This window comes from Sylvia atricapilla, chromosome Z, assembly GCF_009819655.1.
Source record: "Sylvia atricapilla isolate bSylAtr1 chromosome Z, bSylAtr1.pri, whole genome shotgun sequence".
Taxonomy (NCBI): Eukaryota; Metazoa; Chordata; class Aves; order Passeriformes; family Sylviidae; genus Sylvia; species Sylvia atricapilla.
In genome coordinates this window covers 72,649,465-72,671,613 of record NC_089174.1, presented here as the reverse complement: position 1 = coordinate 72,671,613, position 22,149 = coordinate 72,649,465, and the positions used below count along the sequence as shown (strand labels likewise).

General features: G+C 44.2%; 1 protein-coding gene across 9 annotated transcripts; it reads right to left on the bottom strand.

Moving 5' to 3' along the window:
- Positions 1-4,991: 4,991 nt before the first annotated feature.
- On the bottom strand, positions 4,992-21,668 carry ZNF131 (zinc finger protein 131). Of its 9 annotated transcripts, XM_066339833.1 has the most exons (9): positions 21,476-21,595; positions 17,805-17,943; positions 16,337-16,438; positions 15,231-15,375; positions 12,701-12,744; positions 12,381-12,466; positions 12,056-12,278; positions 9,739-9,869; positions 4,992-7,128 (listed from the first exon to the last, which is right to left on the bottom strand). In XM_066339833.1, the coding sequence occupies exons 2-9, from the start codon at positions 17,926-17,928 to the stop codon at positions 6,463-6,465; spliced, it is 1,521 nt and encodes a 506-aa protein (XP_066195930.1). In that variant the 5' UTR covers positions 17,929-17,943; positions 21,476-21,595; the 3' UTR covers positions 4,992-6,462. The 9 variants fall into 9 exon arrangements, with proteins under 9 accessions (XP_066195930.1, XP_066195932.1, XP_066195927.1 ...); XM_066339835.1 differs by having other exon boundaries at positions 4,992-6,136; positions 7,081-7,128; positions 12,056-12,744; XM_066339830.1 differs by having other exon boundaries at positions 12,381-12,744.
- Positions 21,669-22,149: the final 481 nt, after the last annotated feature.

Here is a 22,149-nt window from a genome sequence, read left to right as displayed (position 1 = left end):
TAAAGTCTTTGGATAATAAAATTGAAGAAGCTTGAGATGAAGGCCATGCAGTTGTTGATCTGAAAGGGATGTCTTGTGAAGCAGTAATATGAATCATGCTTTCATCTGTAGCAAGTGCTTGTTGTTGCAGTTGAGTTGCTTCGTGGTCCTTTAAAGTTGACAAAGGCCCCATTTGTTCTTGTTGAAATTGCTACTTTGGAGAAGAAATCTGGTTTTCATATATAACTGGGGAAAAATGATGCAATGTGGGTGTTCCGCCACTCGGTGGCGCTGTTGCTCCCATGGCTGGGTGTGGCGGTCGCTGCGGCTGCTGTAATTGTGCAGGCCGGCCACTAGGCGGCGCTGGCATCGTGACAACCGGACCCTGTCGACCGACAGGTATTATGTCCAGGATCTCTTCTGTTATTTCCGACAAAAGACGCTGTGCTTGTAACAAATTCTCCGTTTCTGGATCTCTGGGAAACACTGCAGTGATTTTTGGATGAGCGCCCACGTGCATGAACGAGCTAGCTCATTCTGAATCACTTGAGTGCCTGTCGTGCCGGTACCAAGCCGCCGCTCGTGGGCGGAGTCGTGCTCTGCGGCGTCTGCTGTGAGGAGGCGGCCCCTTGGAGAAATTCTCCGCCCTGGCCCCACCCCATCAACACTTGCACCGCCCCCGCCTGCTCCGATCCCGCTTGCATCGTCCCGGCACCGCCCTGGGAGGCGTTCCCTCTCGACCCGGCCCCGGGGGCCGCCCCGTCCCGCTCGCCATCGGGGTTTACCCCGCCCGCAGCGAGACTGCGGCTTGGGATACATCCCACCCCCACTGCGCCTGCGCCAACGCGAGCCGCGGGCGCCTCTGGGGTTTGCAGTGCACGGCTCTGCGCCTGCGCCTGCGCCGCCCCTCCTGGCTCTCTGCCCAAGCTTTGCGATGCGGACATATCTTGGTCCACTTCGCTTCCCGTAGCCTCCATCATCACCCTACGCCGAACTACCGGCACGGGCTTTCCCCCCCCTTTGTCCCGGTCTCGCGGTCCGCGAAATCCCGACGGTTGCCCGCGAGTTGTTTTCCCCGCTATCCTGACATGGTGTGTCTTCCCGCCGCCCCCCGTCACGTTCCACGTCCCCGCCGTGTGATGATTCCCGGTGCAACTGAATCGCATCGCCTTCGCGTCCTTGCGCCGCGGTGTTATATTCCTGTTGTCTGGTCCTTGGCACACTCCTCCCCCGAGTAATGTCTGTCCTTGCTCGGGTGGAGGAAGGGGTGGCGAAGCGGTTTGGCGCGGTGTGTGTGTGTGTGTGTGGGGTGTGAACGGACTTCTAGGTGGAGTCTGTTCTAAATCTCCCTGTTCCTCCCGCTGGGGTGATTGTCCCATGTCCAGGGGACATGCCTCAAAAGAAAGCATGTTTCTGTCTTGATCGCTGGGATGAAGTACAAGTTTTTGCTTTCCCGGGACCGGCAACGGGGAATCAGGTTTCGGAGTTTGAGGCACTGAGACAAGCTGCTGTGGTTCACGTGCCTCATCTCGGGGAAGCTGCTGGCTCTCTCCTGCTGCTATAACCTGGGGAAGCGGCTGGCTATCCCCTCCCACATCCCCACTAGGAGATACGGGACGTGCCTGCTGCTGAGAGACAGAAAAAGTCGCTGTTGGGTGCTGCCCAACAGAGGAAACCTTGCTGTGTTCCTCCTGCGCAGCCCTCCGCTGCTGTAAGGAAGGAGGAACTGCCTTACTATTACATGAAATGGCCTCTAGCATGGTTCTCCCCGCGGACAACAGCTTCGCAGCCGTTTTGTCCCTTTAAGTTGCCCTGTGGTACAGTTCCCTATTTGCCTCTTGCCAAAATGCCGGCTCAAATAGGACGTGGGTTTCGCAATGTGGAAAGTTACACTGAACCCACAAAAGCAGAGCTTGAAGCTCCTTTTCAGAAAGGCCTGCAGGATGTGCAGACACAACTACTCGTAAAGCAGAAAGGATCTTAAGTTGTTCCTGGGAGACTCCCACCCCCATGTGTTCTGGATTCCACCGGTCTCACCAAAACTGAAGAACAGGGTGCAGATGTTCTCAAATTGGTCCCTGGGGTGTCCTGATCACCGACCAGCAGATCTCAGGGTGACGAATCCAGGGCCATTGGAGTTCGTCTGTCCGAGGCGAAGTTGAAGTCAGCTGCTGTGGCCACAAATCTTCCCCTGTCTTCTCTGGATGTTTTCCTGGCTTCAGAGGGCTTTGTGTGTCCACTGGAAATCACCCAGGGACAGGAATTCTCAGAGAGGGTTTCCTCACCCGAGATTTAGATTGTTTAAAGTCCTTGGCCCTCTAAAAGCCCCAAGTCGCATTGGTATAAAAAAGCAGAGTCTTCAAGGTTTGTTTTCAGGTTTCTCGTGATGTTTATGATTTGATATCTCAAAATTTTCTGCACTCCCAGCCCAGGTCTGGGACACGAGGTGACTGCCCACCAATGGAATGTTCCCTTACATTTATACAGATAACTGTGTGTCAGTTATTTACTATTTTGTAGCAATACCTAGTGCCCACACTAAAACTGTCATTTCTACTTTGACCCAATCCACTCTAACTACTTTGTGCCATCACCACCCCAAAAGATGGAGGACGAGGAAGAAGGAGAAGTACATGAAGTACCACCCAAATTCCACCATCTTGTCCCCATTTACCTCTATTCCATGAACCCTAAAACTACTGAATTTTGCATCTTCTACTGTGCTAAACTACTGTTTTCACATCCCAGTGGTTTGCAATTCCTCTCTCTGTGTCAGAAGCCTCTCCCATGGACTAAAATCAAACCCGGTGTTTTCCTGGGCTCTGTGCCAAGGTCTCAGAGCCCCCTGGACCAGCTCCACACCCCCATGTCCAGGGCTCAAATTCCCTTCCTCGGGTCCCAGGTCATCCAAGGGGATGTCCTGGACTCCAACACCCCTTAGCTGCAATTTTTAAAAACAACACTCTGCAAAGATACCAAACAAGCAACTGTAAGAATAGGAGAATTGGCATGTTCAGGTATTTTATTTCCTAATTTCCAAAGAGAGTGACTATCTAAGACTTAACGAAAATCCTAAAGTCTTCACCTCTATTTGTTGGATAAGGGATTATTTAGAAAACAACTGTCATTGAATGAAAGGCACTAGATAATAAAATGTTCAGAAAAAAAACCCGAATTATTTGCTTGTTTCCATTCATGATATTGCTCAGGCTGTGGAATTGCTGTAGATCGGACAAAATATTTTAAAAGAAGTTACCTAGTGCAAGAAAAAACACATGTAATTTAGGACCCCTTTTTGATTGAATTATATTTCTTAAATTCAAGTGGCGTTTTTTAATATACATGAGCAAATACTTGTCTTTGATAACAAAGCACCTTTTTTTTTTTTTTTTTTTTCCTTAACTGGGACCACCTGAACAGCCTGGAACACCTCTGCACCTGTGATGTCAACAAATCTACCTGGATCAGATGAACTGAGATACCAGACTATGTCCTAAAAGGAGCAGGTCCCAAAAGGACAGGTTTGCTCCGACAGGGACTGTCCCTCCCGGCTATGAAGTTGAAGGAACACCGACTGCATTGTCGGTGTTGAAGGAATTAACAACCCAACCCAGAAAACACTGCTGCATGTCGTGTATTTTGTAGGTCAAACACGGGACGAGATTTCTTTGAACCAAAGCATTTTTTGCTTCAAGCTCCAGTTAGCCCCAAGTGTGAGAGGGTCTCAGATAAAAAACGTGTTTGCCTGAATTAATCTGCATTTAAGTAGCAACTGAAACCCGGGCGACTAGCACGGAGGTACTGCCTGCCTCACGTTGCTGTGAAGGGTTTGAAGACGGCTCGGTATTAAGAAGATGCAGGAGGCTGCCCCAGTCATCTCTTCGGGAAAACCCCGCAGATTCTCTAGGGCTGGAGGGGCCTCTGGAGATCATCCAGCCCAAGCCTCTGCCAAGGCAGACCACTTGGAGCAGGTGACACAGGCGTCCAGGTCGATTTGGAGTGTCTCCATGATTCCCACTTCGCCAGTGTACCTCGTCTCTAGGCAAACCAACCCAGTGTAGAACAGCAGCTACTACTGCTACTAGAGGTGCTGCTACTGAATCTACCAGAACGCCCCCGGCAGCATGTCGGCAGGGATGGGGGGGAGGCTCGTCCGCCGGCCCGCAGCCCCTGGCCCTTGGCTGAGCTTCCTGCGGGAGACGCCAGCTGCCTCCCGCCGCCTCCACTGGGCCCCGCGGTCCCGCCCCGGGCCCGGGCCCCGCGGAGCCGCCATTTGCTGCTCCCGGCGGCCGCGCCATTTCCCCGCCTCCCGCCGGCCTCTCCCGGAGCCTTCCCTCCGCCTGCAGCGCCGCTGGTGCGGGAACGGGCACCAAGGACGCCGCCGCTGACAGTCTGAGCTACAGTCGTTTGGGAAGGAAGCTATAGGGTACAGGGAACGGCCCTCTGTAGCAGAGTTATTTCTTGAGTCATTTCAGTTATTTCTCCATGTCCTTGGGGTGAGGCGAGGACACTGCGCTTCCGCCCAGCCTCAACAGGGAATCAGGATAGACTCCGCTGGGCACAACCGCAGAGCACCATTCCTCTCCCACAAATCCATAGGAAGTGCTGTTGAAAAGGGGGGAGCGATCAGAACCAAGAAATAGCCCCACTGCGTTTACCAACCGTGGCCTTGCTGCCAATGGAATTGTTCAATTTACATTCGACTTAAAAACTACCTAGAAGTTAGTTTTGTTGGTCAGATACAGAGCCAGATTGTTCCTTTAATTCCACCAAGACAGACTTTGTCTATATACATTTATAACTAAAAAATTTTAAAGCTCAGCAGCTAAGCAAACAGGCCTGTCCCCTTCTGTGTTATCAGAAGACAAGCTGCTTATCAGAAGCCAGATATAAAAGCTAAAATTTACTTTCATGATTAACATTGGGCCACAATCCTTTCTCCTGCACAGAATCTTGTTACAGATTACTTGCATCTCAGAAAACACAAAACATAATAAAAAAAGGAATGCAAGTTACATTTGTCAAATTGTTTGAAATTTTAATTGAGATTCATGGTCCTTTTGCAAAAGTTTCTCAAAGGATATGATGAAACACAGTAATTTTGAATGAAACTAAATAAAAGCAAAAATCCCAGAAAGCAGTTCTGGATTTGAAGATGCAATAGAAGTCTGATTTTAATTAAGATCTATAATATTACCAAGAGCAGTAGGGCCTTGCAAAAATTCTTCCCTTCATTTAAGGCTTTGAAAATAAAGTTTCTTCAGGAGTCTGGAGCACCTCTAACTTCCAGCAGTAATTAAGACATTCTTAACATCTTTGACCATAGATAAGCATCTTCTATACAAATCTAACTTTACAGTAAAAAGCTATTAATCATATAAAAAATGAGATTGATCCTTAACACTGAACTTGGCACTTAATTGCCAGACACTCAGTTCTTAATATATTGGATGAAACAAATAATGCAACATTTAATGGTTGGTACTGTTTTATTTTCTAATATTGATTAAACTATTTACACATCTACTTTTCAATCCACAGTTTAGCACTCATACCTATGGCTTTTACTTTTATGTTTAGCACATCTTTTTGTCAAGTGTTGGAATTTAATTTAAAAAAACCCAAGAACCTGATACCATATAGACAAGTCTCTATGTTTATGTTTAAACATATTAATTTTCAAAAATGATTATTTATAAAAGGAAAGCCTGCTTATAGCTTTCTTCCTAATCATGTTTATCACAGACTCTACCAAGCTTTTCTTACTTTTAAGCGTCCCTTTTCGGGTGTCCTGCTGCCTCCAAGCGAAGTCTGTTCCCTCCCTCAGCCCCCCACCTCTAAATTTAATGCAAAAAGAAAATCAGTAACCAGCAATTTCAAGCAAAAATATAAAGCACTATAACATTACCTACATTGCCTTTTACAGAACTAAGTTCTCAAAAACGCTAGAAACTTTGTGGAAATTTAACCACTCAGTGTTGAAAAGGCACAGGATTTTTGTGCTCAGAGACCTCCAGCAACAGTGCTTTAGCCCAGCCTGAAAGGTAAGACCTGAAAATTCACAGGGACGCAATTGCCACTTACAGCAGAACCCCTCAGATTTTACTGATTCTCCTGCCGCAGGCATCCTGCAAATTTGGACAAGACTTTGCTTCTACTGCAAGAGGAAAAGAGATGAAATAACTTTTTTGTATGCCCAGGAATGGTGTAACGACGATACAAGCTATTCATTGCTAAAAATCTCACAAAGTTGTCCGTGTCAGTGGTAGTTTCTGTTCCATGGCACTACATGAATGGGGAATTATTTTTCACATATGAGAAAAGTTTAATTGTACATTAAAAAAAGCTATTTTTGGTCCACTTGTCCAGCTTCCTATGAACAGCATATTGGAAAGGTGACCAGTGACAGTTCAAAAACCTATGTAAAATTTAACAAAAATAATTTGGTATTTCATTCTTAAAACTGCAGTGTCATTATTTGTCCTAGTCATCCACTTTTGCATTTTGTGTGTCCACTAACTGTTGTGTTTTTAAGTCTTCAACTTGCTCACAATGTTCCTTATCTGCATCACCTGCTTGATTATGATCCTTGTCTTCTGTTTCTCCTTGATTAACACTTTGATATTCTACTTGTTCAAGGTCTGTTCCGTCTATAAGTTCTGCCTGTACTTCTTCCATCTGTATTTGATTTACATGCTCAACATGTAACTGCTCCACATGAACTTCAGCAGCACCTTGTTCAGTCTGAATGTGTTCAACTTCCAAGTAACTAATCTGCACTTGTTCCTGTAATTCCTCCATCTGTGTGCCTTTCACTTGATTGTCCTGTATGAGATCCTGGTGCATCTGTTCCACAGTTACCTGTGCAGGATCCACTTGTACCTGAATTACTGGTAGGACATGCACTTGCTCAACTTGTTCTATTATGGTCATCGATGTTACTGGTTCAGCTTCCATAGCTTCCACTGGAAGAACCTCCTCTGTCACTAATAGTTCTGAAATATTGTGCATTTCTTTGAGATGCCTTCTCAGCTCACTCCCTTGCATAAACCACAAATCACATAAGGTACAGTGGTTGGGTTTGTCACCAGTGTGTATTACCAAGTGGTCTTTGAACTGATCCCAGCTGTTAAACACGCTGTTACAAACCTGAAACAAAAGATACACAGTGTTAAACAGTGCCACCAGAAATGTGACAAAATACAGTGCCTATCTGAGATCATGGCTTCATATTGTATAGCTTCTTCCAACTTGGATTCAAAAAATATAAAGATAAAAGCTGAGAAGAAAGCTTCAAATGAACAAGAAGCTTGATATTTATTCCTTTTTTTAAGAATGGTGAGCTGTTTTGAGTTGTGCATACATAAGATACCTACAAAATTAATAAGTCAGTAGAGCATTTGAAAGTTTTCTCATCTGAAATTCATGTGCAATATCATTCCCTAATCAATGCATGTCTGACTAGAGTTTTGGGTGGAAAGATATTTACGCATTAATAGGGTTCAATGAAAGTGTAATAGAAACTGTTGTTTTACTGACACTCTAGATGCAGTACTAAACAATTTTTCCTTATCAGCTTTCACTTGCTCATGACACTGTGAGATTTTTTAACAGGCTAGACTGAACTCTCCCATTCTGTTTTAGGAAACTTTCTGATTTAGGAAACAAAAACACTTGAGTGATTTCAGCAGATGAGATGTTTAAAACTCCATCCCTCTCATTCTCTTCCAGCCAAAAGTACTGCCTCAACAGCAGACATGCTGTTTCCACAATACACAGGAGTTTCCTTCCTTCCCTCCAGCTGGCACTTGAGGTAAATAGTTGGAAAACAACACACAGAGACTGCAGAAATAAATGAGATACAGGGTAGAGAAGACAGAAGAGTGGGGTAGAGTCAGGCTTGGAGTAAAAAAACCCCACAGGCTCAGAGGAGTCTTTGTCCATGCAAATGTATTTGCCTGCAGAAAGCAACAAGAACACAGATTTCAACACCCCTTCACTGTTGGCAAACAGTTTTGAAATAGGATGTTCTCTCTTAATAATTTTCAGTCCCAGCACAGAAAGATGATGGAGGGAGTATCTCACAGGATTAGCTCAAGATCAGGTCTGTGCAGTCAAGACAAACATATCCACATTGCTGCTGAAGTCTGCTAAAATGAGTTGTAGTAGTATTGCCACACTCTTTTTCTCCCAGGCTCACACTTCAAAGATCGCACATACAGTTTTAAAAATACTATTATAGATGAGCACTCAAAATTACTTATTCATACATAAAGATAATTACTATCAACAATGCCCAAGCACATAATTACTGTTCCTGCCACACAGAATCTAATTCAGTATTCAAAGCATACACCTGAAGAGCACTAAAGGACTCATCAAGAAGGCGCATTTTTTTCTCCTATTTGTTCAGTGAAAAAAGATTTGTTCAAATTTAGTTCTAAAGAGATAAACTAAAAATTTATCTAAGAATCACTAATTTTTCTACAAGCTGAAGAGACACAAATCCACATTCGCGACATCTGTGAGAGAATGAGGAAGTCTACAAAATGAGTTATGACCTGAATCAGCTCTTTAAAAGTGAAGCAGGATTTATCTCAACAGCTTTTCAAATGTCAGTTACATACAGTGACCTGACAATCTCTACAGCATTTATTTTACTTAAAAAATACTACAGATTGCCATCATAAATTGGAATTACTTTCCAGACAAAATCAGTATGTTTGGTATCAAACAGAGATTAATAAAACAAGAAACTAAATAATAATTTGTATTTTGGAATATTTTTTATTCAAAATTTGTGGTTTGAACTTTACTTTTAGTGAAGCCTGCTTAGGGAAACGCCTCAGTCAGTATGTCAAAAGCCTTGAAAAAGGAAGCAGAAAGACCAGTAAAATGCAGCCTACCCAAAACAATCTCTATAATTTTAAGTATTGTAAAGCTCCACATCAGTAATTCCATTATTTTAAATGGAGATACTTAGGTGTGAGAATTTATTTGCATATTGTGGTTGAATGTGATCCAAAGACCTCATTCTGTCTACAACTTCCTTGTTAGAAGAGGAAGACCAGGCACTGATCTCTTCTTTGTGGTGACCACTGACAGAGCCCCAGGGAATGGTCTGACCTTGTCTCAGGGGAGGTTCAGGCTGGGTATCAAAAAACGGTTTTCACCCAGAGGGTGGCTGGGCACTGGGACAGGCTCCCCAGGGCAGTGGTCACAGCACCAAACCTGACAGAGTCCAAGAAGCATTTGGACAATGCTCTCAGGAATACGGTGTGCCTCTTGGGATATGCTGTGCAGGGCTGGGAGTTGGACTTGATCCTTGTGGGTCCCTCCAACTCAGCACATTTCTGTGATTCAATATTATTTTAGTGAAGTAGCCCTTAGAGACATAAGCCCACTCTCACTGCCTCTCCTGTTCAGTCCCCCCATGCTCCTTGAAGAAGGGAGGTACCTAACTGTTGCTCTGATTCTTTAGCCTTCTGATTGTTTACATTCTTGGACTGGAGTTTCTTGCATTTAACATAAAGTAGGTTGTTTTTGTATTTCTCTCTGTGATGGACTGCTGAATTCACCACTGGGGTCAGAGAGGTGTTCCTCTCATCTCCTAATCCTTGATCAAATCTGAAATCCTATTTAAACCCCAAATCATAATAAACTGCCCTTCTTTGTGCTCCTCACTTCAGCCTGAGTGTGGTTCTTCTGTGTCCCTAACATCAACACATAACCTCAGACTCACCTACTTCCATTACCCACCTGACATTCATACAGCTTCTTTCTTCCTTTTTTAGCGCCAGCTCCAGACTGGCAGGCTGTCAGGTGACATTTGAGCGTGCTATTCCGAGCAAAACGTTCATGGCAGTTTGGACACTCAAAGGGTTTTTCACCTGGTAAGACAGATACAAGGATTTGTAAATACATAAACCCACCCAGTCTTATTTCAGGTTTCTCCCCATGTCTCTCTCTTGCCTAGGTTGATAAATACGCTGTAAAAGATGTGGCCAACTGGATTATTCTGCAGAAAGAGAGATGAAAATTCAATACAAAAGGGCAAAAAACCTGATATAGAGTAATAACTCTCATTTAGAAGAAAACCAGTGTAACCCTTACCTGTAGCTTTTAAGTATTTGTGGAAATTATATTTCTATTCTGGCAAAATTAAAGAAATAGCAGCAATTTCACACTTCTCATCTGGTAATAGTTACAATTCAAGCATCAACATTAGTCAATATACAAAATGACATATTAAAGAAGGAAGTATTTAAATAATACAACCTTTTATTTTCAGTAGTAAGAGTTTATGCTTGAAACTGAGCTCCAGAAAACAAAGCTGGCACAGAATGATTGTGAAATAAGTGCATCAATACTACACCAGAAAAAAAAAAAAAAATCCCTGCACCCAACTTTCCACCAAAATACCCCAGAGAGAAAGCACAGAGGGACATAAATGGGCACAAGCAAGATGAAGATTCCTCTCAGTTTGGCCACTTCAGTTCAATCATGGTATCAAACACAGAAGCCAGCTAAGGACAACAGCAGGGGAGGCTGAAAGCAGGTATTTTTATCATCCAAGGTACTATGCAGTCATCAAGTGGTAATGAACAAAATGTGTTGCACCATGCACAAACACAACAACATTCAGGCAAATTAAATTACATAAAACCATGGAAGACTGTGTTTCCTCTGGAAGTATGTAATAATCTGTATAGGTACTGACATCAACACCACTAGAAACAAATGGAGAATGAACTCCAAAAGAGAGTGAGCCGTTTTAGTGAATACCATGAGTATCAATCCTAGCTAGTTTAAAAGCCTGCATTTTCAGGCACACAGTATTGGATATTGAGGTGGAAAAACAATCTTCAGAAATACTTACAAATTCCTAATTAGCTTTTCAGAAGAAATTCACAAGTAGCTTAAGTGTCACTTATACACCTATAAGCTATAGAAAGATGTTAAATGGTGGGAACATTCCCCTCAATGGTTATAAAATACTGCATTTTTGGAGAGTGTTGTACAGGAAAGGCAGAGGATGCTAAACTGCCTTCAGTCTTGCACGTCAAAAGTGGTGGACTTTGCCCAAGCAACTAGTGGGTTTGGAACTAGATGATCTTCAAGGTCACTACCACTGCACATTGTTCTGTGATTCTATGATTCTACAGAGTGCGCATGGATGACCTAAGAGCTGCTGGACAAATCAAACACACAAAGAAAGTCCATGGGACCTGATGAGTTGCATCTGCTGGTCCTGAGAGAGCCGGTGAAGGAAGTTGTTAAGCAACTATCCATAAAATTTGAGGTGTGGAAATCTGGTGAAGTTCAAGATGCCTGAAAAAGCAGAAGCATAACCCTTTCAAAACAGGGACATAAGGGAAGACCTGGTGAACTACAGGCCAGTCAGTCTCCCCTCCATGCCCTAAAAATCATGGAGCAGATCCTCCTGGTAGCTATGCTGTGAAGACAGGCTAAGAGCATGGAGTTGTTCAGCCTGGAGAAGAAAAGGCTTCAGGGAGGTCTAAGAGTGCCTAAATATGGTCTACAGGAAGGCCAGAGAGGGACTTTTTACAAGGGAATGTAGTGATAATGACAAAGGGAGAATGGCCTTAAGCTGAAACAGAGTAGGTTTAGGTTACATATTAGGAAGAACTTACTCTCTCAGAGGGTGGTGATGTGCTGGAACAAGTTTCCCAGGGAAACTTACTAGAAAATTTTGAAAATAAAAGTAGTTCCTCAGTTTGGTGTTTTTGAGGAAGGGGACATGCCTTAAGGAAGTATTTTGAAAAAAAAACCCTTTAAGATTTAATAGACTTGACAGAGAAGTTTCCTTACTACTTTCTGGTTTTAGGTGCCTATTTTAAATCAACTCCATCCCTCAACAGTTTACCTCACCGGAAGACAAAAAACCGTGAATAAACAAAGCAACATAGCACCATTTTAGTTATAACTAGAAGCCAAATATTTCTAGGACTCAGGACTCATTTATTTTCTTCAGCATATTATCTCCCCAAAACATGCAAAAGCCCAAAATACCAGAATGAAGGCCACATGCACAGGACAGTAGCAATGCTCTTACCTGTGTGCTTTCGGAGGTGCTCTTTAAAATGCCCAAAGTGGTCAAACTGCTTGTCACAGTACTGGCATACATGTATTTTCTTGCCAGGTCTTTGCTTCTTGCTGGCACCACCTTCATCAAGGTGGTAACAGGTGAGGTGCTGTCTCAAAGCACTCTCTCGTAGGTATCTTTTATTGCATATGTCACATTTGTAATTCTCAGTAGAGTGTGTTTTCATGTGTTCCTTAAAATGGTAAAACAATTTAAATGAACGGTTACATTTCTCACAGTGGAATAAATTGTTCATGTGTGACAGCTGAAGTTCCACAATTTCAATACCTTCTACCTGTTTGCATGAGGAGTCAGTTGCACTATCACCTTCTTCTTGCATCTGGCATTTTCTCTCTCCCTGACGATACTTGCTGGTGATATCTGCCAAAAGAGCCAAAGCAGATTCATCTGATGTACCTGTTGTCTGTATGTACTTTATGGATTGCTCTGCAGAAGCTACTTCTTCAAGGGTTTCAATGCTGTCATCTTCCACTTTCATCGTCCCTTCAGCAATCTCAACCTCAATTTCAACAGGCTCTGATTCTGCAGATGGCAGTGTTTCTGTGATAACATTAGAGGTTTCGGCAATCTTCCTCTTTTTTGTTTTATTTTTACCTTGTGCTTCATTTGATTCTAAGGGTGACGAATTTTCTTTGTTCCTGAAAAGCATTTACATAAACATGTTAAGATCAATTCGCAATTACATAACTCCTACCTAGTTGTGAGGTTCTGCATTCAACACTCCCTTCACTGTTTCTCAAAGTTGAATGATGGCCACATGAGACACATAATCTGTGTGCACATCAGACAAGTAATCTGTATGCATATCAGAAGCTAATTTGTCCTTAATCTACACTCCTTAGTGCAGTAAAATAATACTGTTAAAGTTGATAAAATATTTTTATGTATTTAAAGTAAATAGCTTTGCTTGAATGATACAAAACATCTATAAAGAATTAATTAACCTAATGACTCATCTAAAAATTTGTGAAATTCTGTACTTGGAAGGAAAACTTCTCTAAAGTAATTAGTTCCTTGGCCTGCCTACTCAGAAATAAGGTTCAAGTCCCTCTTATGCTATTCACCTCTCAAGCTCTGGAGCATCTGCAACTGCAAGCAGTACTTAGAGCTTGTCAGAAAACACTTTAGCTGTGGCTCCACACAATGGTTAACATGTTCCATAATTTAGGAAGGCACACTGCTAGCAGCTGACATTAAAAAAGCCAGCAGGATGTGAAAGGAGTATTCTAGTTTAATTTTCTGGGCTTAAACACAGGCCTCAGTTCTGTGCTGTTCTCCCTGCAGAACACACACACAACCCCATTTCTACAAAGTGACAGGGATTGCACAGCATCTCAAACACAGACACAGCTGAGTGGGTCAATGCTTTCAAGTCATCCACAGCACTACTGTGCTGCAGGTTTTACTACTGATCACTTACTTTCAAAAGTAAGTGGCTATCTTCCCATTAAATAGACTGACTGGTGTAAGTTGTGCTTTTAACCTTCCTCGGCACCATGATGAATCCTTTCATGTAATGCACTCCCTATCGCTTCTAGGCTTTCTAGTAACAAGAGACAAGACTTTGCCCAGTATCTCCAAGTCCTACTGTCAGATGTGTAACTAATGATGTGATGTATTATAAATGGCACCTTAGTCTGTTCACACAAAGGAAAACAGCTAAACTCAGTTCCATATAGCCAGGATTTTTGATGTCTACAAGAAGACAGGTACACTGCAATAAGCTCCTGGATCATGTACCAAAAGCAACCAGTATAATATGCAAAAGGAATGAAAACATAAGAGGACTTTATGGAAGTGAAATGGAAGGGGATGAAAAACAGCATGATGGGACTGGCACCCACATTTTCAAGCTAGACTTTGCCAATGGATTACAGCTCTTGGTACTGGATAACAGGTCCTGCAGCAACATTTGATTATTGAACCCAGATGAAACTGACTTGAAGAGTTACTGACTGATACAGCTCATTCAAGAAGTTTGAGAGGTTAATTTTGCAGCAAGAGGTTTTAAGATCACTGCTTATGCTCTCAGAAGTAGCAGAAAGCTGCACGAGATCAAAACACCTGCACACACTTGTTAATGTTGTCTAATTACCAGAGACATGTTGTCACTGCACAGCCAGCTGTCAATCAGGTGTGGGCCATCAGACAGCACAGAGACCAACTATCAAGTACCACAGAGTCACAGCCCTACAACATCAGCAACATTTACAAGCTATGTCATTGAATTCTAGCCCAACAAATGTGACATTCTTGCTTTTCCCCATGTATTTCTGACATGTAGGTTACAGCAGATTATATGGTTATATACAAGTTAAGGAGGTTTTAGCGTAAGGAACAGCACAGCAAAATACTGGCGGCCAGCTTGTCCTGGGGTGACTATGATGCCTCTGTATCCCCAATAGTCTGTTCTTTGTGTGCTGTATGTTGTGTTCTATACCTTTAAGACTGGTTCTGAGGGTGAGCAGGGAAAGAAAACACGCACAGTTTTGTTTTGAAAAGCGTTCACTCCTCCGCACTTTTTGTCTCTTTTCTTGCTCGGGACAGTGTTGTTCATCAGATACACGGACAGCGGCAAGAGAGAAAGGTTTTTTTTTTTCCTTTTAATTAGTTTAGCTAGCTGAGGCAAAAAGTCTTCCTGGACTGTTTTTCTTTCTTTTCTTGGGGATTGTTCAAATCAGCTCTGGACTAAAAACCCAGAGAAGGACTGGAATCTGGTACCCATGGCCCACCGGGGCCTGGACCTTGGCATTTTCCAGCACCGAAGGGACTGGACCTGATAAGAGACTGAGAGAGCTGAGCTAACTCCTGACAAGGACTTCCTCAGTTTTGCCATGTCTCTTCAGAGCAACGAGAGGTTTTATTTTTTCATTTTTTTTTTCATTCCTCATGCTTGTGGGCATTTTGTTTGTTAAATAAATAGTTTTTTCCACTTTTCTTTGAGGAAATTCTTTTCTCTGGACCGGCTGCGGGGAGGGGCCGTTTGGGTTTTGCTCTCCAGAGGAACCCCATTCAGAGGTTTCCTCCCAAATTTGCCCTAAACCAGGACACAGCTCTTCTTGCAAAAGTCTTACTGAGATTCTCTCCTCCAGTGTTGAGAAGAAAAAGAGGCTTATGTGCTTACCTGATTTCAAGTGCTTTGATTGCTTCTAGCATCTGTAGATACTCTGCAGCTTTCCAAACATCATTTGCTTCTTCTTCACCTTGTACCATTAGCTTTGCTGTATAGGTGAACTCAATTAGGTGACGAAACGCCATGTTACTTACGCCTGTATACAGGCAAGAGAAATAAGTTACCTCTAACAATTCTGCAGCCTCATCTTCCCAGTGACTCTTGCACACTTGCCTGCATACCATTTTGATCACAATATTGTAGCCACACGTTCATCAAGATCACACCCTTAAATGGCTCCACTGAATGGTTTGGGTTAGAAGAGACCTTTATAATCACGTAGTTCCAACCTCACTCACATTGGAATAAAAAAAATCTACTAGAGAGACATGTGAGTCTGGAACAACTGTGGAGTTTTGCCATGACAAAGATAAAAGGAATGATAAGATGGACAAAAAGCTGTTTCAGTAATATATGAACACAAAAATACTATTCCTGGAGGCTGAAGTGCTTCTCCAGGAATTTAATTTCCTCCCCGCCTACCATGTAAGTATTGCTCCATGTGCTTTGCTCTTGCATCCCAGCTAAGGCATCTGCCATTGGCCACCACTGACAGCCTTTTTCAGCTGACCAGAATCGCTTTTCTCTGGGAAAGCTTTTGTGTAGTGCTCCTACTCCTAAAAACATATATAGGGTCTGCCTGACCTTCACCAGCCATGTATTAGGGGAAAGAAGAGGGGGAAAAAATGAAAAAGCATCACATAATCTCATATTTTCCCTTCCAACATATTTAATACTGTTCTAATTTTGATTTTTCTTCAGGGAGGTTTTTTTTCCAGTGATGGCAGCTGTCTCAGAACAACTCAAGAACTATTACCTAGAAAGTTAACTGCAATGACCAAGCATGTTCAAGTGTTCAAGGCCAGGCTGGATACTGCCTTGACCAACCTAGTCTAGTGAGAGGCATGCCTTCCTATGGCAGGGGAGGCTTAACATTCTATTACTCCAACCCTAAACATTCTATGATTCTGTGCACTGGCCTGTAGTAAGGATGCTACAATAATTTTCAGCTTGAGCACACAACTCGGAATGCTCTTTATTGGCATAAGTCAGATTACCTTCAATCTCCACCAAAGGCTCCTGAGTGAAATCTTGGAAGAATTTGTGGAAGAACTGGCTACACGCAGCAAGAACTGCTTTATGAGCTTTGAAATGGTGACCTGCAAAGGGAGACAAGAAGTTTGGTTTGGGGTAACACCTTCCTCCCTCCATAGTGCCGAATAAACGCAGATGGAGAAGAAAAGACCACCAAGTGTAAATAAACACCTATTCTAGCAGCATATACTGTTTCTCCTTATAACACAGGACACTACTGCAGCTGGCTCATCCCTTCTCACAGAAAACCTTGCTGACATTGCTGACCTTGCTAAAGCTCTGCAATTTAACCAGCTGGAGAACTCACTCATTCACTCACTCCTCTGTTCAGATATTTAAGAAATTAGTTATGGGAAATTTCTATGCAAACTTTTTTCAATATGTCTTGGGGCTCAGCTCTGTATGTCTCATGTTTTTGTTGCTCCTACAGAGTGATGTATGTTATCACCACCGCCAGCATAAACACCACAGAGCTAAAGTGGTTTTGCTCTATTTTTGCTGCCAGAGTCTGCATTTCTTCTCCCCAGTGGAGGCATGAACATTCATAGAACTCAATGGTACAGGGATAAAGAAAGCAGCATGGATTAGAACTACAGAGCTGCACATAAAACCAGCTCTGAGTTTAACACATGGATTTGGTAATGACAGACCAGGAGCAAACATTCAAGACAAGCACTGTCAATGAAACTGTGGCTGTCCCAGAAGAACTTTTTTTCTTCATTTGCTTGCCTCCTTCTAATCTAGACTCTGGATCCTTTTTCTTCAAGTGAGTTGCTGCCATCCTTTTAAAGATCAGGTGGTACTCCTTTAGCTAAGTCTGTCCTAGCGGACACTGCCTATATTCCCTATAGTGTTCATCCATTCTAAGACATGTTTGAAATATGAAGCAGATTTAAGTGATCTGACATAGCACCTTTTCTAAGGACATAATAAGCACTTGTATCTTCATCTTTAAAACAGTTCTTATGCCCTTAGAACACATATAAAAGTGCATGCTTTCACACTTTTTAAGTATACATTAAAATAGTAGACGGATACCAGAGAAGTTTCTGTGAGAAGTAAATACTATTTCAAGGTGTGGGTTTTTTTTAATTTAAACACAGTATTTGTAAAAGTTCTCTGCATGCAGTCACACAGCTCAAGTCAGAGAAAATATTTTACCAGTGTTTTGGGAATCCTTAACACATTAAACATACCACAGTAGCTTTGAAGAGGGCTTCTGTCTGAAAATATTTTAGTCTCTTGTTTTGGGAAGCAGAAACAAAATTATTAATCACTATGATGAAACTTTGCAAGTAACTCACACACAAGTACAGAACCAAGAATTTGTTCACAGTCCAGTCTGACACCTGACCATGAAAAATCCAACAGCACCCCAGCACAGCTTTCAGAATTCTCTGAATACCAATGGTTTCTCAGGCCTGTACATACCATCGACGATCAGAGTGATATCTGTAAACTGGTCCTGCTCACGTTGTTCATTCAGTCTATCCAAAATAACTTTATAGTGTTCAGGGAATTCCTGGATACATTCCATCGTTTCCTCAGCTTCCATGGCAAAATGCCTGGTCTGCAAAACAAATGTGGTATGAGAATAACAATATTGTGCCACTCAGTAAATACTGTGCACAGTCGGGTTATTATACAAGTGTGAACTAACTACCACTTTTGCCAGGACTATAAAGCCAAGGGAAAAACCGTCTTGCTAACAGGTTTTTACCCAATGTTAGCTGACAGGTAGAAAATGGCACAGCTAATGATGTGGAATATTGTTTTATTAGGACACATGAAGAAACAGCTGAAGTGCGCATTTCTCTATCTTACAGACTCAGCAGGGACCCACCACCCTCAAAGTAAGTAATGCAGGGATGCAACACAGCTACTTATTCAACACCACATAATCTCAGAATCTTCATACAGTTGCTTCTTGCAATCCCACCTGTTAACCTCACTTGGTTAACAGACAAAACTTAAAACTTTTATATTTAAGTCACATTTTGCAGCTCATGAACACAAGATGTTTAATTCCTTTAAATATGGATGTAACAGAGCAGCAATTTTCAACTCATGAGCGCATCACAAATGCCAGGCATTTCATTTGCTGTCAAGCTTATTCATCTATCCTACTTACACTGCCTCCTCTGTATTCTTTGCCACACTATTCTTTGAAAGAGACACATAATGCTTGTAATCTGATATGCCTTCCTCCCTTACCAACACAATAAACATAGCTGGAGATAGGAGTTGCAGAGGATCTCAGACCAGGTGAGGTTTAGCAGAACTCAGTGCCTGCGGATGAGATGCAGACAGTAGTCTGCTGCTTATGCAGAAGAACCTCAAGAGAGTATGGAAATGCTTCAACGAAAGCACTTCACAAATTACCTCCAGGCAAAATTACTTCATATCCATGCAGCAACACTCATCTTCAACTCCCACACTAACATGGCTTACACTTAGAATGCTGGAGGAAAAAAAGAATTATGGAGTTCCTGTTTACACCACGAAACACTCCTTCTTGTCTCTCAGAAAAAAGTCGCCCATGAAGAAGTTGCTTTGCCAATAGAATGAAAAAAGCAGAGCAGAAGCAACTACTTAGGGAAAACCAGCCCTACCTGCTATGGCTAGGTTGCCAATCACAGAAATGTTGCCCACAAAGGTCAGATTTGTTACCTAGTGTGCAACAAGCCAGTAACTAGAAACTCAGGGTGACACTGGCTATTTATTTCAGAGTTGTGCGTGCTGGAATTCCACAAATTAAGTATCCAACTATAAAACTTTTTATTAATTATACATTTTAGCAAGCAAAAGGATTAGTGTTCACTGGTTACAAGTAACATAGTTAGTTCTCTTACTAATTAGTATTCTCTTTTCTACTGGTTAATGATTTTCTTGCTTCCCATGCTAATAATTAGTCCACATGCTCAGTCTCTCTCTTCTTTGGAATAAGCGGGTTTCTTGGGTTGGTTCTTGCAATCTCCCCCAGCTAGAATTACCTGTTACCCAGCTGGAGCTGATTCCCGCACAATTGCTGAGTTTGCTTTCTTATTTTGGCGGTTCTGCTCTGTGTCCCTGTGGCCTCTAAATTCTGCATTCTCTGTGTCCACTGTCAGTGATACATCCATTTTCCCAGGCTTTGTCAGCCTGCCCTTAGGTCTGAGATCACTGAAGTATGTCTTCATAAGCTTAAGGAGGCAATTCTACCAACAAGGAATTTGTTTTTCCAACACCTGGACATTACTTAGAGCTTGTTGGCTGCTCTCTGTTTCATGGATTAAATCTCCCTTCTTGTTGAAAAGGCTTGACAGTACACAAAGATCAAGCATCAAAGCAAATTCTTCTGTAAGAAAATTCTACATATTCCATATTTTGCACTAGAACAACTCCCAGGGTCTTCAAGTGGGCAGAGGAGCACATCCTGCAGGGGAATATGAGGTGGAAGGGAGCAAGTGGCTGCTGCTGCTGCATTCTCTTCACCTCATCTGTTATGGTGGGTATCAGACAGACAACCAGAAGTTCCCACCTTTCTTTCACCATCTGGTATTTCACATAAAGTCTCATGTGGGAAGGTGTCAGCTGCCCACTTCACAGTTTAATCCTTCTTGCCCATTTTTGACACATTATGAAAGGGCAGATGATTTGCAGTTAAAGCATCATTCCTTAAAATAAAAATATGATCTCCAACTCTCGTGATTTTCACCTCCCATGATTTTCACTTTATTTCCAAACTGACTGTAAGGGTATCTTAAAGAAAACCCAAACAATAGAGGAACCTTGGCCCAGCAAACACAAGATACTTAAAAAAGTTTTTTCTTAGAACTCTTACAAAACATAGTAATAAGCATACAACTTACGTTAGGCAGTTCATTAATTTACACAGAACAAATGTGAATTTACTGTCTTTCTAAATGCAATTGCAGCATTCATTGAGCATTTGCATTTAAAAAACCCCAGTCATACTGCACAAAAAGGCCTGACAACACATATTCAATAACAGTGTGACTGCTTTGGAGGAAGGAGAGAAAGCACAGTTGGGAAAACAAAGCAGCCAAGGAAGATGGACAGAAGCCATCCAAATTCCTACTTATGAGCAGGCTCACACATGAGGGACGGAGAGTGGACCGCTTGTCTGTACAATTTCCTGGGAAGACTCACTGAAATACTGCCTTAGCCTTGTGAGCCTGTAGCCCTGGACGCATTCTATGCGATGCGCATATAATTCGCCGAGCTGCTTTTATAAATCCACCTCAATGAAGCCATGTTATTATTACTGTTCGCCTGGGCTACATCTGGAGCGCCTTGGATTTCAGGCACCAGCTGTTTGTTCCGCGCACATGGATCCCACAGGCGCAGGCGGGGCAGTGCAGGGGCAGCTCGGGTGACCCGGAGCTGATGCGGAGCGCCCAGGCGCCGCCATCTTGGGAAAGGGGGAGCCGCGGGCTATGCAGTACGGAAGCAGGAATTTCTCATGCATACTACCGCACGTTTTCCCCATAACCAATGCTCAGGCACAGCGCAGGCCAGGATCCCTATCCCGATCCTGCCCCTCGGCCCCGCCGCGCGGAAGCGGGGTCAGCGCCACTCCCGCCGGGACCGTAGGCACAGCGGCCGCCAGGCGGCGCCCCCGCCTTCTCCACCCCACCCCAGGCTCCCGCCACCCGCGCGCGTCTTCCGCGGGCTGCGGCCCGCGCGCCCCGCGGCCAGCAGCGGCCTCATTGGCGGTCGCCCGTGTCAGTCAACGCGACCCCCGCCAATTGCGAGGCGCGGGCAGCGCTCGCCCCAGGTGCAGAAGCCAATGAGCGGCCGCCGAGTGCCCGGAGCGGGCGAAGGCGGAAGGCCTGGCCCGCGCCCAGAGCTTGCCGCACAAGGGGGGTCCGGACGCCGTGCGGACAGCGCCAGCAGGCACGGGGGTGCCGCGGGGGTCCCGAGAGGGGATTTGACCACTGCCGGCCCGCGCCTGGCGCTCGGCAGCGCCGCCGCCTCGTTAGTCCCTATTACGTCATCAAAGCGCGCATTAAATCGATCCCTTTTCAATTCCCGGCCGGGTCGCGGCCCGACGACGCGGCGCTCCGAGGGGTGGGGAGGCGGTTCCGCCGGGGACTCACCGGGAGCAGCTCCGCGCCGCGCCGCTTCCCGCTCCACCGCCGCCGCTTCCTGCTGCCCGGCACGCTGGAAAGCGGGGCGCGCGCCGGCCAATCCCGACTCGCATTCCCGGCCTGCCCCGCGCTTACCGTTCACGCGACAGGGCGCGCGCGCGGTGGGGGCGGGGTCCGGCAGCCCGGAGCATGCTGGGAGTTGTGGTCCATGTGTGCTGTGTGACGCGTTCAGAGTGACGTAAGGAGTCAGGCTGAAGGGGACCACAGCGGGTCATCTGTTCCAGCCTCCCATCTCAAGCAGCATCATTCAGAGCACATGGCACAGGATTGTCTCTAGGCAGTTCTTCAGTATCTGGGAAGTTAGACTCCACAGCCTCTCTGAGTTTTCTGTTTCAGTACTTGGTCGCCTGTTCTGTAAAGTTCTTCCCCATGTTCAGGTGGAACTTACTGTTGCAGTGCAACTGCACCAGTTTCTTCCCATTGTCTCTTGTCCTGTTGCTCGGCACCACCGAGCAGAGCCTGGTCCCTCTGACCCCTCCCTGCAGACACAGACAGACAAGGATGGGGTCCCCTCTCAGCTGTCTCTTCCTCAGGCTGAACAGGCCCAGCTCCTGCAGCCTGTCCTCATTACAGATGCTCCAGTCCCTTGGTCACCTTTGTTCCCATTGCAGACAAGGAATGCC